The sequence below is a fragment of the Cryptomeria japonica genome, chromosome 7 (genome assembly GCF_030272615.1).
Source record: "Cryptomeria japonica chromosome 7, Sugi_1.0, whole genome shotgun sequence".
Taxonomy (NCBI): domain Eukaryota; kingdom Viridiplantae; phylum Streptophyta; class Pinopsida; order Cupressales; family Cupressaceae; genus Cryptomeria; species Cryptomeria japonica.
In genome coordinates, this window is record NC_081411.1 from 286822311 (window position 1) to 286837427 (window position 15117).

The 15117-nt window shown below is 34.6% G+C and overlaps 1 protein-coding gene across 1 annotated transcript; it reads right to left on the reverse strand.

The window, feature by feature from the left end:
• Window positions 1–365: 365 nt before the first annotated feature.
• Window positions 366–14961, reverse strand: LOC131046707 (cellulose synthase-like protein E6). The gene is made up of 8 exons (XM_057980490.2): window positions 14702–14961; window positions 14241–14565; window positions 13895–14035; window positions 13367–13483; window positions 13066–13278; window positions 12749–12973; window positions 1249–1596; window positions 366–1010 (listed from the first exon to the last, which is right to left on the reverse strand). Exons 1-8 carry the CDS (start codon window positions 14959–14961, stop codon window positions 456–458), a joined length of 2184 nt encoding a protein of 727 aa, XP_057836473.2. The 3' UTR covers window positions 366–455.
• Window positions 14962–15117: the final 156 nt, after the last annotated feature.

Sequence of the window (15117 nt, forward strand, 5' to 3'; positions counted from 1 at the left end):
AGATAAACGGAATTAAAATTACTATCAATGTTCATAAATATTCAAAATACACATACACACATATATATATATATAATCAAAATTGATAATAAAACATATTGATAAAGTCTAAACATTTATTTTTTTTTGTTCTAAAACAATATATTTATATTTACTAGATAACACCTTCTCCATAATAAAAAGTAACAACTTAAAAGATGTTATACATAATCAATAATAATTGTCTGATACAATAATTAATTCCTTAAGAATAAGAACTTAAATACTCTTACTGAATGATGAAACACCAAGAATGAACATTTAAAACTCTACATTTAATATCACTTTAAAGAATAATAATTGAACCCTTTAAACTTGTTCTATTTCTAAAACTTGGCCAAAATAAGTACAATACTTACGTTCGGACTTCAGTACACGGACCATAATAGATTCCATAGAGTGCGTACAAACTTCTTTCAGTAGAGAGTAATTTTTAATGCCACAGAACATGCAAGCGCCGCCACCATAATGGAAAACATTGTAATTGAAGTAGGCATCCGTCCTTTGTCTGTCCTCATAAACATTCCCTCCAATATAGGAAATCCATTCATCACTATAAAACTTGATAACATGAGCTGCACAAACATACCCTTAACTGCTGGATACCCACCCTTTACAAATTGTGTTATTCCACTCAACAGTGATATGAAATTGATAATTGTGATAGTTGCAGGAGGAATAAACATTACTGAGGCCACTCCAAATTCAAAGATTTCTTCCTTGTATCTTTTGGCTGCTTCACTGTCTAACACTTTGCTTGTCACCTCAAAACCCACTTCAGAAATACCCATCGATTTGCAGAGCCCTTGAATTAATGCAAATGGATACGATGATGTCCCTTTTATTACCCACATCCTATGCTCGTTCCACCAACTCTTCACTGAACCTCCAGCCATCACAAATTCAACTATATTGTATGCATATGCAGAGAGTGATAGAAACCCAAAGAGCAGAAACCATGGACTTGAAATCTGCCATAAAATATAACAACATTTAAGACAATAATGCAGGAGCAACCTACATAAGCCCAAAGAGGAAGGGTTTAAGAAACCTGTATGTTATGGTCAATGTGGGTTATTCATTTATTCAATTGGGTTTCACATAAATAATGAACATCATATAGTCAAGGTGACCACTATTTAGCTGCAAGCTTCAGTCTACATAAATAATGAGGTACTAACTATTTTACAGCAAGCGTTGAGTAGATACCTGAGGGAATACTGATATGCCGCAGAGGGTAGATAGGGCTGGAACCAAGCCATAAGAGAGTATATGCAGGCAGGACATAGCCCATAAACAGTAATAGCCATAACACATTCTGAGTGTTATACTAACACGACCAATCCCATACACAAATGGGCAGAACTTGCTCACAAAAATTTCAAATAGACCTGCGGTCAATCTCTTATGTTGAATCAGGGTATCGTTCAAATTAAGAGGTGCACGCCCCTGAAAGGCGTTTCTTTGTGGAGTGCAGTAAGCAGATTTCCAGCCTCTGCAATGTATTGTAAATGCAGTTAAAACATCCTCCACTACACACCCATACATTATGCCAACCTGGAGAATAATCAAGGTTTTAAAGTGTAAATAAGGTTTTTACTGTCTCTAAAACAGAGAATAAAAATTTATGGAAGAAACTGTCTTTTCATCAATACTATAGGTGATATTTTATGATCTTTATAATTATAAGACAATGAAATTAAATGATGATTTTCTTGAGTGTTTTTTTTTTTACAGTGGCATCAGTATCATGTGTTTAAAAACTAAAATACAATGATAAATAATGAATTATAATTTTTTAAAGTAATATTAAAATTTATATACATATAAAAAATATATATAAGAAAAATTGAAATAAAGAATAAATAAAGTAATTCAAATCTGGTAACTCGTGATATAAACAGATGTATTTATCATTTATAATAATCAAAATAAATAAATAATTAAATTAAAAATTAAGATAGTCACATCCATCATTTTGGAAAAACGTGGAAAAATTAATTAACAAATTAAAAGGTCATTTAAGAGAGAAGAGGATGGGAGACAAATTAATGGTACGTATTGGTGTGTCGGTAGAATAATGATATGGGCATGGGCAAGCTGACTAGACTTTAGTCTCTACCACCATTAATAAGGCAAGGCATCCCTTCATAACCATGGAGATTCATGGACTGCCTACTAGATTAATGTAGTGGGCATATTTCCTAGCATTCTAAAAAGATGTTCCTTATTTTAAAGAGGTTTAGAGCAATGGATGTAAGCTATTGTTGGTGGATGTCATCTGATAGTTAACCATTTGATAGAGATAAAGAGAAAATTTTAATTATTAAACTTTCATTTGTATATATCTTAAGTTATTAAACTTCGAGTCTATGAAAGCTATAGTAATTGTGATAGCACATATGTTTCATATAGGAAGTTATGACTTCTAGCTTTGTCTTTACTATTAACACTACTTAGGTGTTGAACGTTATTTTTCCATCAATTTAGATGTGTTCCTAAATAAAAAGAGGAGAGATTGGCAATGCTCTACCTTAAAATATTTTGCTAATAGTTTTTTCATGGAATTCACAATAACATAGTGAACCAATAAAAGCAAAATGCCAACAGATTAAAAAAAAAAAAAAAAAAAAAAAACATAAAGGAACATTCATACCCATAAAAAAATTTAAATTATTGTCTCTTTCTAGAGAAGGATGTTTCAAACCCTAATCCAATGAATAACATATCCACTAATTAATATTGGAATGTGATTTCCAAAGCTACTAGGTTGTCTTAGATAGAAAAGGGTTATGGTTATGGAGAGCAACAGTTATAGTAAGATTTTTGGTATGATTAAAGAAATAAGGATAATTTTTCAACTTGAATAATTTTAGTAATATATTTTTATTCTAGAATTACAAAATATCATTCTAGATTTTCTACACATTTTGACTTAGTTTGAGAGGTGTAATTCTTTTTTTTTGTTGGTAACTCTAACAAAATCTAATATTTCTAATTATTGTCATTAACCTTTGAGAATAATGTTCAAGGATAAACCCTATAGAAATATTAAATCAATGATACAATAGAATAGTCTAAAAGCCACAACCCCTTAACATTATGGAAGATGATGAGATGGTCCCCTGTTCTCAGGAAATGTTGTTGGATAAACAAAACAAAAATAATGTGGAGGATGAGATAAAAGAGCTCAAAGAACGGGTTCTTAGCCTGGAACAAAAAAAATGAAGATTATAAACAAAAATTAGATAATTTGTGCAAGGCTTTTAGTTCTCTATGTGATATCACTAATAGAGTGATGAACAAGGCGGTTATGGGAGTGGTGTCTCGACAGGGAAAAATAAAGAAGAAAAACAAGAAGCTGACTAAACAAGGGATGAAAAAGGTGGATGGGGAAGGTGGGCAAGACATGCAAGAGGACACTTGGGCCATCCAAGTTGATAGGTTGAAGCACAATTGGACCCTGATTAATAATGATTAGGCATCCCCCTCTTTTTTCTCTTAAGTTCTTTACCTGGTATAGGAGGTTAGTGTTTTTTCTTATGTTTATAAGATGTTGGGCATGTGTGCCTCTTAAACTAGACTTTATTTTGATGATGAATATTGTTCATGCTATGTTTAATCTTGATGATACTTGGTATCCAAGTATTATGATAAGAAGATGGTGGTTAGTTAGAATTAGTAGGTTTAGTTACATGGACATGGTTATATTTGACTATTTCAGAACGTTGATTATGACTCTCTTTGACTAGTTGTTTGGGGCCAGGGTTTTGTTGTTGCTCTGTGATTTTTCTATTTCATAGGTTCAATTATAGTTTTCATTTTACTTCCTTAAATTTAATTTTACTAATAGTTTTTGGCCGACATGTCAATTGAATTTTATAAACTGGTCTCTTTTATAATAGTTTTGGTTAGTCTATTTTGTTTAAGCTCTACTTTATCACTGGTAGTGAGGTTTTCTGGACTCATCATTTTATGATTATGGTTTTTTTGTTATAACTTGGGATCAAGGTCCTTCTCTACTTACTTAATCAAAAATATGGTCTACAAATTAATTTGTAGTCTGTCATTGTGTGTCTTAATTGCATGGTCTAGTATACTCGACATAGTAAATAGTTTTTCTTTAGGTTATTTATAAATTTGGCTTACTATGGCTATCTGACCATTAAAACTTCTAGGGTTTTTCATAATTGTTTCATTGTGAATATAATTTACCTATTGTTTCCCTATCTAATTTAATATGGCTAGATTAATATTGTTTTATTCATTTTAATGTTATGTTGTAAGAAAGAAAATTGTGTATGGATCTTGATTCTAGTAATATTATTGTTGTTTGGTATAAAAAGTGGTGACAATTAAACTTGAATTTTATTTAGAAGTTTTTGATGTCACAAGTGGTTATTAATGTCCTTGGATTTAACTATATAACTACAAATAAATATCATAACTTATTATTGTCATCATTCTATGGTAAGATCACTATCATGAACATTGCCTTCAATAATTATAGCATTTTGTACCCATGAGGAAGTATGAATGAGAATTGTAAACAAATAGAACATCTCTTCATTTATCTTAATAGGTTTATACAAAAATGGATGGTTTCTATTTGAGTAGTTAGCTCTAGTGCTATGTTAAAGAGATGATATAATGAGAGATTTTGGGATGTTCATTTTGAATTATGAATAGTAAAGGTGGTGAGGTCTAATTTGAGATCTAGGCATCCTTAGATGGAATTGTTATAGAACATGTTTGTTAAAGGAGGAACTATATAGTAATATACAATAATAATTAATAAAATTGTACGAAATCTAGCCGTAGAATGGGTATCGGTAAATTATAGATTGTTACACTATTGGATTTTAATCCTTCTTATAGTTTTTCTTCTATATTATTCTTTATATTTCATTAATATGAAAAAATTATTACACAATTATAAAATGTTGGTGATATGAAAATATTGGTATATTTCCTAAAAAATATTATGAGAAAAATTATTTCGGAATTTAATCACATTTATAAATATCTATGTAGATAGTTCTTTAACAAATGATTTCTCTTTGACCCAAGTCCATAAGGATATACTTAATGAATAGATTTAAATTTTGCTCATTTTTTTCTAACCTTGAATATCTCTCCATTTTTAGTATGTTTCAACTTGAGGCGAAATATATATTAGTTATTTGTGATCTCATATTTTCACTAATATTTACCCAATATATATGGTGGGGAAGGAAAATGAAACAAAATTGTGCGGAGATTCAAGGTTGAAACCCTAGGACCAAATTGCTGGGATACAGACAACATATACAAATCACCGGATATTTTGATCGCAAAGGGGAGAAGAAACAAAATGTGGACTGCACTCTAGACATGAATTGGTTGAAGTAGGAGATAACAGTGGGAATTCGTAATACTGATCTAGCAGAAATGAAGTCAAGGTTAGGGCTTCCACGTTATTAGTGATTGGTGGCAACAGTTTGATTGGCATCAGCAAAATATCAGATGGACATTGCAAGTTGCAACCTATCCAAGCATATCAGGTCACTAGGAGGAAAATAATTAATTTTGGCTTGGAGTTTTCATTGCTCAGTCCTTGCTAAAAATCGTGGGTTTGATAAACTGGAAAATGGGATTCTTGAGTCGCACGATAGTTATTTAGCAATAATAAACTCAAGACACAGAATCGAAGTGACAACGAATGTATGCTAAATGATACTTCAGAGATAGCTTTAGCCAAACGATATCATTCTACGGAGAATTCTGGACTGCGAATTCTGGACTACGAAATTTGGACTGCGAATTCTGGATTGTGAAATTTGGACTGTGAATTTGGACTACGAAATATATTTGGACTACGAATTCTAGAGCGAATTTTGGAGCAATTTTTGGAGCATTTTTTTTGGAGGGTTTGTTGCGGACTGCGTGCTCTCCAACATCATCGTCATTGTCTGACATGGCCAACTCTGGGAGGATGTGGAGGAGTTAATCTCCTCCACGTGGTTTGCATCTTCTCTCTGTGCCCTTATTACTCTTTTGCATTTACTTCGTGCCCTTATTACTGTTTTGCATTTACTTTCTACTCGGCGCTTAATGTATTTTTTGTACACGTTAACCTAACCATTAATCACACCTCTGATCGCTCATGTGACTCCTCTGTAGCTCCCAATAGAGCTTGAGTCTGATGGCGCTACCATTAATTCTCCTCAACCCACCGAGTAGGCTCATTCAAGCCAAACAAAAACATTTGCCGAGACTGCTAAACCGAAAGGAAACCTTTGCCGGGACCGTTGCTTCGTCTGCCCATGGAGTCCACCGTAGTGCGAGATTTTTTAAGACTCCTGGAGGCGAACAACTTGGTGAGGAAGGTAAGAGCCCTACCGTGCCCTCGAATTCTTTCTGCATTTCGCCAAACGATAGAAATTGTAGGCAAGTCCAGAAAGGTCTGTATATTATCTTTTTTAATAATCATGAATCCCAGGTTGAAATTATTAAAAGACAATACTGGATTGTTGGGAACACCTCCTTTCGTGCCCTAGCCCGGTCTTCAAAGGCCGTCAATGAGGAAGTTCTTGCACTCTCAAGCCCTAGATGGGTTATCCTTAAGGATGTCCCTCCCTTCCTATGACGTTTTCTTCCCCAGGTATTGGAAACATTTGGGAGAATAATTTGGGTTGATGAAACAACGCGTTTAGTCCCTAACCTTGATGCAAGAATACTTATATCCATTAAAACTGGGGTCGACATCCCTCCTCTGCTAAACCTTAACATCGGTGATGAAACATTTGTTTGCCCTGTTGAAATACTTGGAGGACTAAACGCCTGTTTTTTGTGCAAAAAAGAAGGGCATCTTCAAAAGAACTGCCCAATCATCAACCACAAGAAACAAAAAAATAACACTAACCTAGCAAGAACATCTGAAAAACCTAGCTCCGATAAGGAGTCGATCCCTAACCCAAGCAACCTTCATTCTGTTGGAAACAATAGCAACCCTAAAGATGATCCCTCCCTAAGGTCGATTCCTAGCCTCATCCCTATTGAATTAAATCCAATGATTGTTGACACCACTACCGAACCCCTCAACCCTACTTCCATTTCCTCCAAAATTTATGAGGATTTGCCTTCTGATTGTTTTCAAATAGTCACATCAAGAAAGCGGAGACAAAAGAATGCCCAACAACTCACCTTAAATCAAATCCGAGCTGGTGATCAAACTGCTAATTAGTTGACTACCAATAGCAAATACCCCATCACTATGAATGATGACATACTAAAAGCTTCACAAACTCTGACCACCTTCTTGGTTAAAAACATGGTTAAAAATTTAGAGAAGCCTTATCGCAGTGCTGGTGATGATAGCATGAGTGAAAATCTTGCAAAAATGGTGCTTAGGTCTGGGACCCCCAAACGATCTAAATCCACATTATTTGTAAAGGCTACCCCTGATGTTAACACCTCCAACCCCACGACTGCATCTCTGCTAAATGAAATAGAGGACAACCATATTATTGAAGTCATTTATGCTAATAAGGGACTAGAGGACATTAAGTCTAGCTCAATGCTCCTTGGCTTTCCAGGCTCCCAAGTACCTGAGTCGAACATTGTAGAAACTGCATATGGTAAAACTGAGCTATCAGAGCTTAGTGAGGAAGAGGATGACCTCATGAAAGGTTCCTCCATGGCTAAAAAGAAAGGTAGACCTTTTGGCTCCAAAAATAAGAAAAAGTCTGGAGATCAAAATGGTCTCCCAAACAGTCCCTCTTAATCCCTTTTTCAATGAAATACATCTCATGGAATATTAGAGGCTTGGAGTCGCCTGATAGAAAGTTTTTTATTAAGAGGTTTCTGAATTATCATAAACATCTAGATTTCTTGATGCTTCAAGAGCTTAAATCTGTTGAGTTCTCCCTTGACACTGCACTTGATTTTATTTGGAGAGATGTGATCAAAATATGCATCAATCATCCTAAGGGAAAGGGTGGAGTTGGTCTCCTCATTAACCCTAAGTGGGAAAATCACATTAGGGATAGGGGCGTCTCCCCTTGTAATAGAGTGGCTTGGGCAACCCTAGATATCAGAGGCTCCTGTTTTGGGGTATGTTCTATATATGCACCTAATGATCATAGGGAAAGAGTGTCCCTTTAGAATTGGCTGGCAGCCCTTCCAAGTATCCCTTGGGTCATGGTTGGAGACTTTAACATGATTGAAAACCAAGATTATAAGGCCGGGGGTATCCCTATCAAATGGAAGTGCCAAGAGAAACTTCACTAGGATAGATTTAAACAACACATGAAACTATTTGACCCCCTTGAAGGTAGGAAATCTGAATCCTCTACACTATGGTACACCTGGTGCAACTTTCAGCAAGGCCCCAGCCAAATTTACTCTAGATTAGATAGGTTCTATGTTAATAAAAATTTCTTCTCCTTCTCCCCTAACCACTTGGGGAACTCAGTGGCTATTCTACCAGTAACCTTATTTGACCATTTCCCTATCATTGCTATCATCAATACTAGGAACTCCATCCCTAATAAAAATCCTCTCAATAAGAAGTTTATCCTTAATACCTCCCTGCTAAATGACAAGGATGCCCTAACAGCCATTAAAATGGTTAGACTCTTTAACATGCACTCTCAACATCCCCAATCCCACACCCTCAGATAGAACAGAAATGTCTCCTTTTGGAAAAAAAATTCCAAACTATAGGCCAAAAGAAAGCCAAGGATTTCAGGCTTGTGGAAAAAACTCCCACTAATCGGCTCCACTCCTTGGAACATGAAATACAATTACATCCTTCCTCCTCTGTCCTGGCAGAACGGGTAGCTCAGGCTAGAGACATTCTTAGGAAACATCAACAGGTCAAAATCAAGGGTGCCCTCATTAGAGCACGTAATTATTGGCTCAAATTTGGAGATAAAAGCTCTAATGTCTTCTTCAATCTCCTTAAACAAAAAAAAAATAGAGAAAAAATTGACAGAATCGTAGTTGAGGATAAGGAACTCCTGAACATCAATGAGATCAAAGATGCTTTTGAAATATTTTATAAAACCCTCTTTACCTCGGAAGATAGTGAAGCCTCAAAAGAGGCTAGAAATAGGTGCAGTAATATTATCCCAAAAAGAATCTCTGAGGCTGAAGCTCTTTCTCTCAAGACCAAAATCTCTATGACAGAAATTGTTGATGCCATTAAAGCCCTTCAAGGATGATAAGGCCCCTGGCCCCGATGGACTTCTTGCTAAGTTTTACAAAACCAATATTGAGTGGGTCACCAAAGACCTTTATGACATATACACCGAAGCATTTGATAGTGGCACCCTTGGGGAGTCCATCAATAGGGGCATTGTTAAACTTATCCCAAAAGATGGGGACAAAGCCCTCATTAAAAATGGGAGGCTAATTACTCTCCTTGACGTTTCTTATAAAATCCTAGCCAAAGCCATAGCCTCTCGCCTTGAGAAGATCCTTCCCAAGTTCATCTGCTCTACCCAAACAAGATTCATTAAAGGAAGGTATATCTTGGAGAATCTTGTCACTAGCTGGGAATCTATGGAATGGGCCAAAACTTCAAATCAAGATACTGCCATGTTCCTTGTAGACTTTGAGAAGGCCTATGATAGGGTGGAATGGAACTTCATCCTCATGATGCTCAAAGCCTTTGGTTTCCCTAGCAAGTTATGTAAAGATGTCCAAATTCTGCAATAGGTGTCCAGTAGCCTCTAGTTGATGTAGTTGATGTATATGGTACTCTCTCTCATAACTCTTTTTTGTGTAGGAGGTTGTCTTTGATCAGTCAGATAATCCCACTGATTAATGGCTAAGGCTTTGCCTCCCATCCTTGTTTTTGTATAAACTCTCCTTATTTTGGTCTCTCGATATATATATATGGTGGAACCAATGTAAGTCAACCTATTACCATTTAGCCAATTTAAGTTGAGGTGTGTTTTAAGATTTGAAAAATCTACTTCAATCTTGGATAAAATTTTAGTCATTATAAGCATAACCTTCTTTGATGTGAATGTGTGAGAATGAAACAAGTATTATATAAGCTAAAATCAATTAATTTTATGGTTCAAACACTATGGCATTATATCTCATATCATTAACCAATATAGGAGGGCATAGGTTAGGTGATTTTTATCCTTCTAACAAATAAGTGCATAATACATTTGGCCATACCATGGTAACAAATGAGTTAAAGAAAAATGCTAACTTCATATTTAGTGAGGATGTTGAATTTATCTATTATGATGTATGGCTTGAGCAACTCCTAATGGTTATGAATGAACTACCTTATCTAAATTTGTACCTAGACCTATGTTAACTTTCAGATGGATATCCCTTTATTACTAGTACTAAATATGGACAAGTAATACAAGGTATTATCAGTTGTAGTATGTTCTCTCAATTTAATATTAGTTTATTTGGATAATGGTATGCTAAGTTTTATGATTGGTTTACAAAAATTTCAAGCACTTAAAAATACGATATTGTTTAAATTTAGTATGATGAGTTAATTTCTATCTAAAAGAAAACATGTTTTTAAATAACAAATTTAAGTGAAGGGAATAAATTTTAATTATCATAAGTGGTATTGATTTATGTTTATGTGTTTGAATAGAGACCAATTTATGTGGACCTAAAATGCTACTCATGGGTTGATAATTTGACTATAAGCCCTATAGGACCTTGAAACTAGGTTTCTATATCACTTATAATGTACTAGATAATCAATTCAACCTACCTATCATTTTTATTATTTACTAAACATGTGTACTTAGCTAAAACATAACCCTTACATATTAGAGATAATTTTGATATAGCCATGGATAGTGAGCTATTAGGAGTACCATGAAAGTGGCAGGTGCTAATTGTTATTAGTGATATCCATGATATGATGCAAGCATAATTTAGGTAGCTATTATTAGTACCATGTAAGTGGCATATGCTAGGAGCTAATTACTATATATTAGGGTCTTGCTAATTGTGGTTAGTAATATGGAGGAAATAAATTTTATGAGCTATCCATGGTATTGTAGTGCTTATCTATCTTTTATCATTTCTATGCGTGTGATAGATCCTAGAACCTATCTTATACTAGGTTAAATTCATTGTTTCTAGTGGCATAGTGGAGATAGATATCATGATCCACCAACTTGAATGGTTTGACAAACTATAACAATATTAATAATGACCTTATGTGATGTACATGTTGTCACACTTGTCCCTTATATAATAATGATCACAAGTACTATGTGATGCTTTTAAATCATCATAGCTAGTGTAGTGAATAAGGGAAAAGGATGGGACCATGATGTAGTATAGAATGCATCAACATTTATTTTTTTAGTTAGGAAGCACTAATAGGGAAAGTTTTAATCAATCAGGTAATCCATTAGTGACACATCCAATTTTTCTTCTTGATTGGTTTCTATGAATATGCGAGTCAATCATTATGTAAAAATGGTTTGTGTTATGTGCATCTTGTTATACTTATGCCATTTCTAGTTATGAGGATCAATAATATGATATCCTTCCTTGTTGGCATAGTTCATTGTGGGTTGAGAAAAGGATGGGATCCATGATGTAATATGGGATGCATTGGCATTATATTTTTTGAAGGGGATGTGCATACAAACTTATGTGTTAGTGAACAAGTAAATTAACTGCACTATATTTATGTGATATATGTCCAAGCTAGTCACCATGTGTACCTATGATGTTGCTAGTCAGCTTATGCATAGATGATGTATTCCTAATCTAACCCCCATGCATACTTGTGAAATATATAAGAGATAATCACCTTTGTATGTTCAACCTTGGTGGGAGCTTGCAATGCTATGCATCGGCGATGTATGCTTCTACCACTATGTGAACATTTGATGTTAAAATGATATAGTCCTTAATTAGTACAATGTATGTTCATAAGTGGGTCATAAACTAATGTTGTCTTGGAACATACACTTGATTAAAATGAATTTGATAACATTGTTGGAGTAAATATAATTTACTCATAAGATTAAGTTTAATTAGGCATTATCATTTTCTAGGTGCATTGGTATTTGCACTCAAGTTGTTAATAGTTGTCAATAGCTATTTCTTACCAACATTAATATTTGTGCCAATATTTGGTAAGTAGTTGTACCTACCCTTGCACCTTATTGGTGTTCACATTATAGCCTTTTCCTTTATAGGAAATGCGTTTGTACTACTGTGTTCATCTCAATATCATCATTTGTTTGATGGAATATCATTTCTCTCATGTGAAGGTTTATAACTATTTGTGCTCTTGGGAGGTTGATCACTCTAACAAACATTAAATTTAATGGGATTGAATTGAAGGCATAAAAAACCAATGATCAACTGTGGTTCAAAAGCAAGACTAGAAATCTTGAGGATGGGAATAATTCTCTCTATCATTGAAATACAAAGTACATATCCTCTAATTCCTAAAGAAAATATATAAGTTTAATGATATTATGAATGAATCCTAATGATATAGATAAAAATCTATAAGTAATCCTAACATTTGAAATATAACACATTCTAATATAACTATTTTGATTTTAAGTTCCTAATATAATTAAATGATGCTGATTGATTAAATCAATGCTTATTGTGTGAACCAATAAAATCAATAATATTGAAAGGTGTTTATTGCAAAGTTAAGCAAGATAAAACTTACATGCTGGACCATATAATTTAGATTTACCTTTTTGCCCCAAAGTGAGTTCTCCTCGTAAGTGCAACTGGCAAGTGTCGTTGCCTTATTTAATATCTCGGATGAACATTCTTTTTCCACTTCTAAATTTGCAGATTCAATGGATGCTTTAATTACATTTTGTGGCTCGCTTCCGCATAGAACATCCCTACGGTGCACACATCCTGTGCCCACGTAGATTGGACCTTCTGCTCCATCTATGCCTTTACCTTGTATCTGCATATATAGAGTAATCCATGATTATTATAGAGTTTTGTGCATAAACAGATGGTGTTGTTATTAATATAATATAGGTTGCATATACGTACATCGAAAATTCTCTTGAGATGATTGGCATACAAATCATATTTTGTAATGCCATGAAACCTTTGGGGAAATTGGACATACCCAAACTGATGACCAGTTTGAGGGTCCATGAGAAAGCACATAGCTTCACGAAGTGCTTTACAGTTGTTGGCATACATATCGCAATCCAATGTAAGAATGAATGGAGCATTGCTCATCAAAGCAGAAACTCTAATCTGCAAACAAGGTTTAACCCCAATTAAAATGATTATTTTTCACCAAGCTAATAAGAGTAAAGATATGAGATGGAAGCAAGAAAAATACCAGAACATTGAGAGCACCGGCCTTAAAATTGTGTGGGCATCCAGGTCGCTTTTCACGAGACACATATACAAGACGGGGGAAATAAACGCCACCATCCTTTCCCTTCTCTAGCAAAATCTACAGTAAACCCAAGTAGCCAAAGCAAATATATATTTGTAAAAATAACTGATGAAGAAAGTAAAAGCTAACAAATTTTCATAATCTATTCTAATCTTGTATGCAAATTTCTGGATTAGATTGTGTGAGCAATTTTTTCTATCAATGTTTCGAATCACACTCCGTGATTCATCATCAGGATGGAAGAGAGTTTAAGGAGTTCTCTTGCATCCTCATGATGAATCACAGAGTGTGATTTGAAATGTTGACTCCTTAAACTCTCTTATATCCTGATGATGAATCACGGAATGTGATTCGAAACGTTGATGGAAAAAATTGCTCACACAATCTAATCCAAAAACTTGCATACAAAATTAAAATTGTAATAAATTGCATGAACAGTATTGTGAAAGTCAGTATGATTTTAGTGACCTGAACTATACTGTGATGGTCTCCCAAAGTGATCCCTGAACTCCATTCCCTAAACCCATCATGCCGATTGCGCATGGCTTCTGGAACAATGCCCGTCTCCACAGTGCTATTTATACGATGTTTCATCTCTTCGTACATTGTCTAGCAAATGGAAAACAAAACAAAAATATGGTAGAATCAAGTTTTCATGATCTACTGTATGATTTATCATCACAAATTTCTCATCCAAAATATGTACCCAAAAATTTAACAAATCCATGTTAATAAACACAAAATTACACATCCCACATGTATCTTCAATACAAATCTTATTTCTTCTAATTCATAGCTCAACCTGCTATCTTACCTTGAGCTTTTCCCACTCAGTTGCAAACAACAAACTCTTATTTTGGTGAGCATCACTTTCTGAAAAGTATGCATCTGGACACCTCTGTTGGATGAAATATTTGTGGCAGAAAGGAACCCAAATCTTTGCAAACATCGAAGCTTCAAACAGAGCGTAGAAGGTAAGTGCAGATCCTCCGTCATCAGACACATAACATGACAGTTTTTCTGTGGGATAATCATGAGCCAGAGTGGACAGTACAGTATCTACAACATTCATTGGAGGCTCTCTAATTGGATCAGCAGTACATATAAATATATCAACAGGTGGTAGATCATTTTCAAACCTGCCCATTTACAAACAATAATGAATCTACAGTTAGAAAAGGAAACATTCTGCACTATAGTGGTGGCTCTCTATTTTTTAACCTGACTGTAGACGATTGAGAACCTACCAATGTACATAAACAAAATGATCCTTACCTCTCAGAAAGCCTTTCTGGGAAAGTGTATCGAGTCACAGGTCGCCACCTGAAGGCCTGCTCTAATGCCCAAATGAAGGCAAACCCCAGCTCTGCAGCAAACACCATAATCCATGGAAAATAATCTTCTCTTGGCATATAACTAATGCGATAGAAAACAAGAGCCAAAATTCCAGTAAAAAATATGCAGGCAAAACCTCTGGTTATTTTTAGACAAGGCTTTTCAAATGTTGTATAAAGAGGGAAATCTGTGGACTCCATCTTGTTTCTGCTTCGGTTAAGGAAAGATGGAAGAATGAGATCAGACTTAAGATCAGAATCAAGTCTACTGAATTTAGTGGAATGGATATTTTTTCACTAATGGGGAAAAATTATTATTTATGCACCCGAACCAATATACTACAAAACAGATATTAA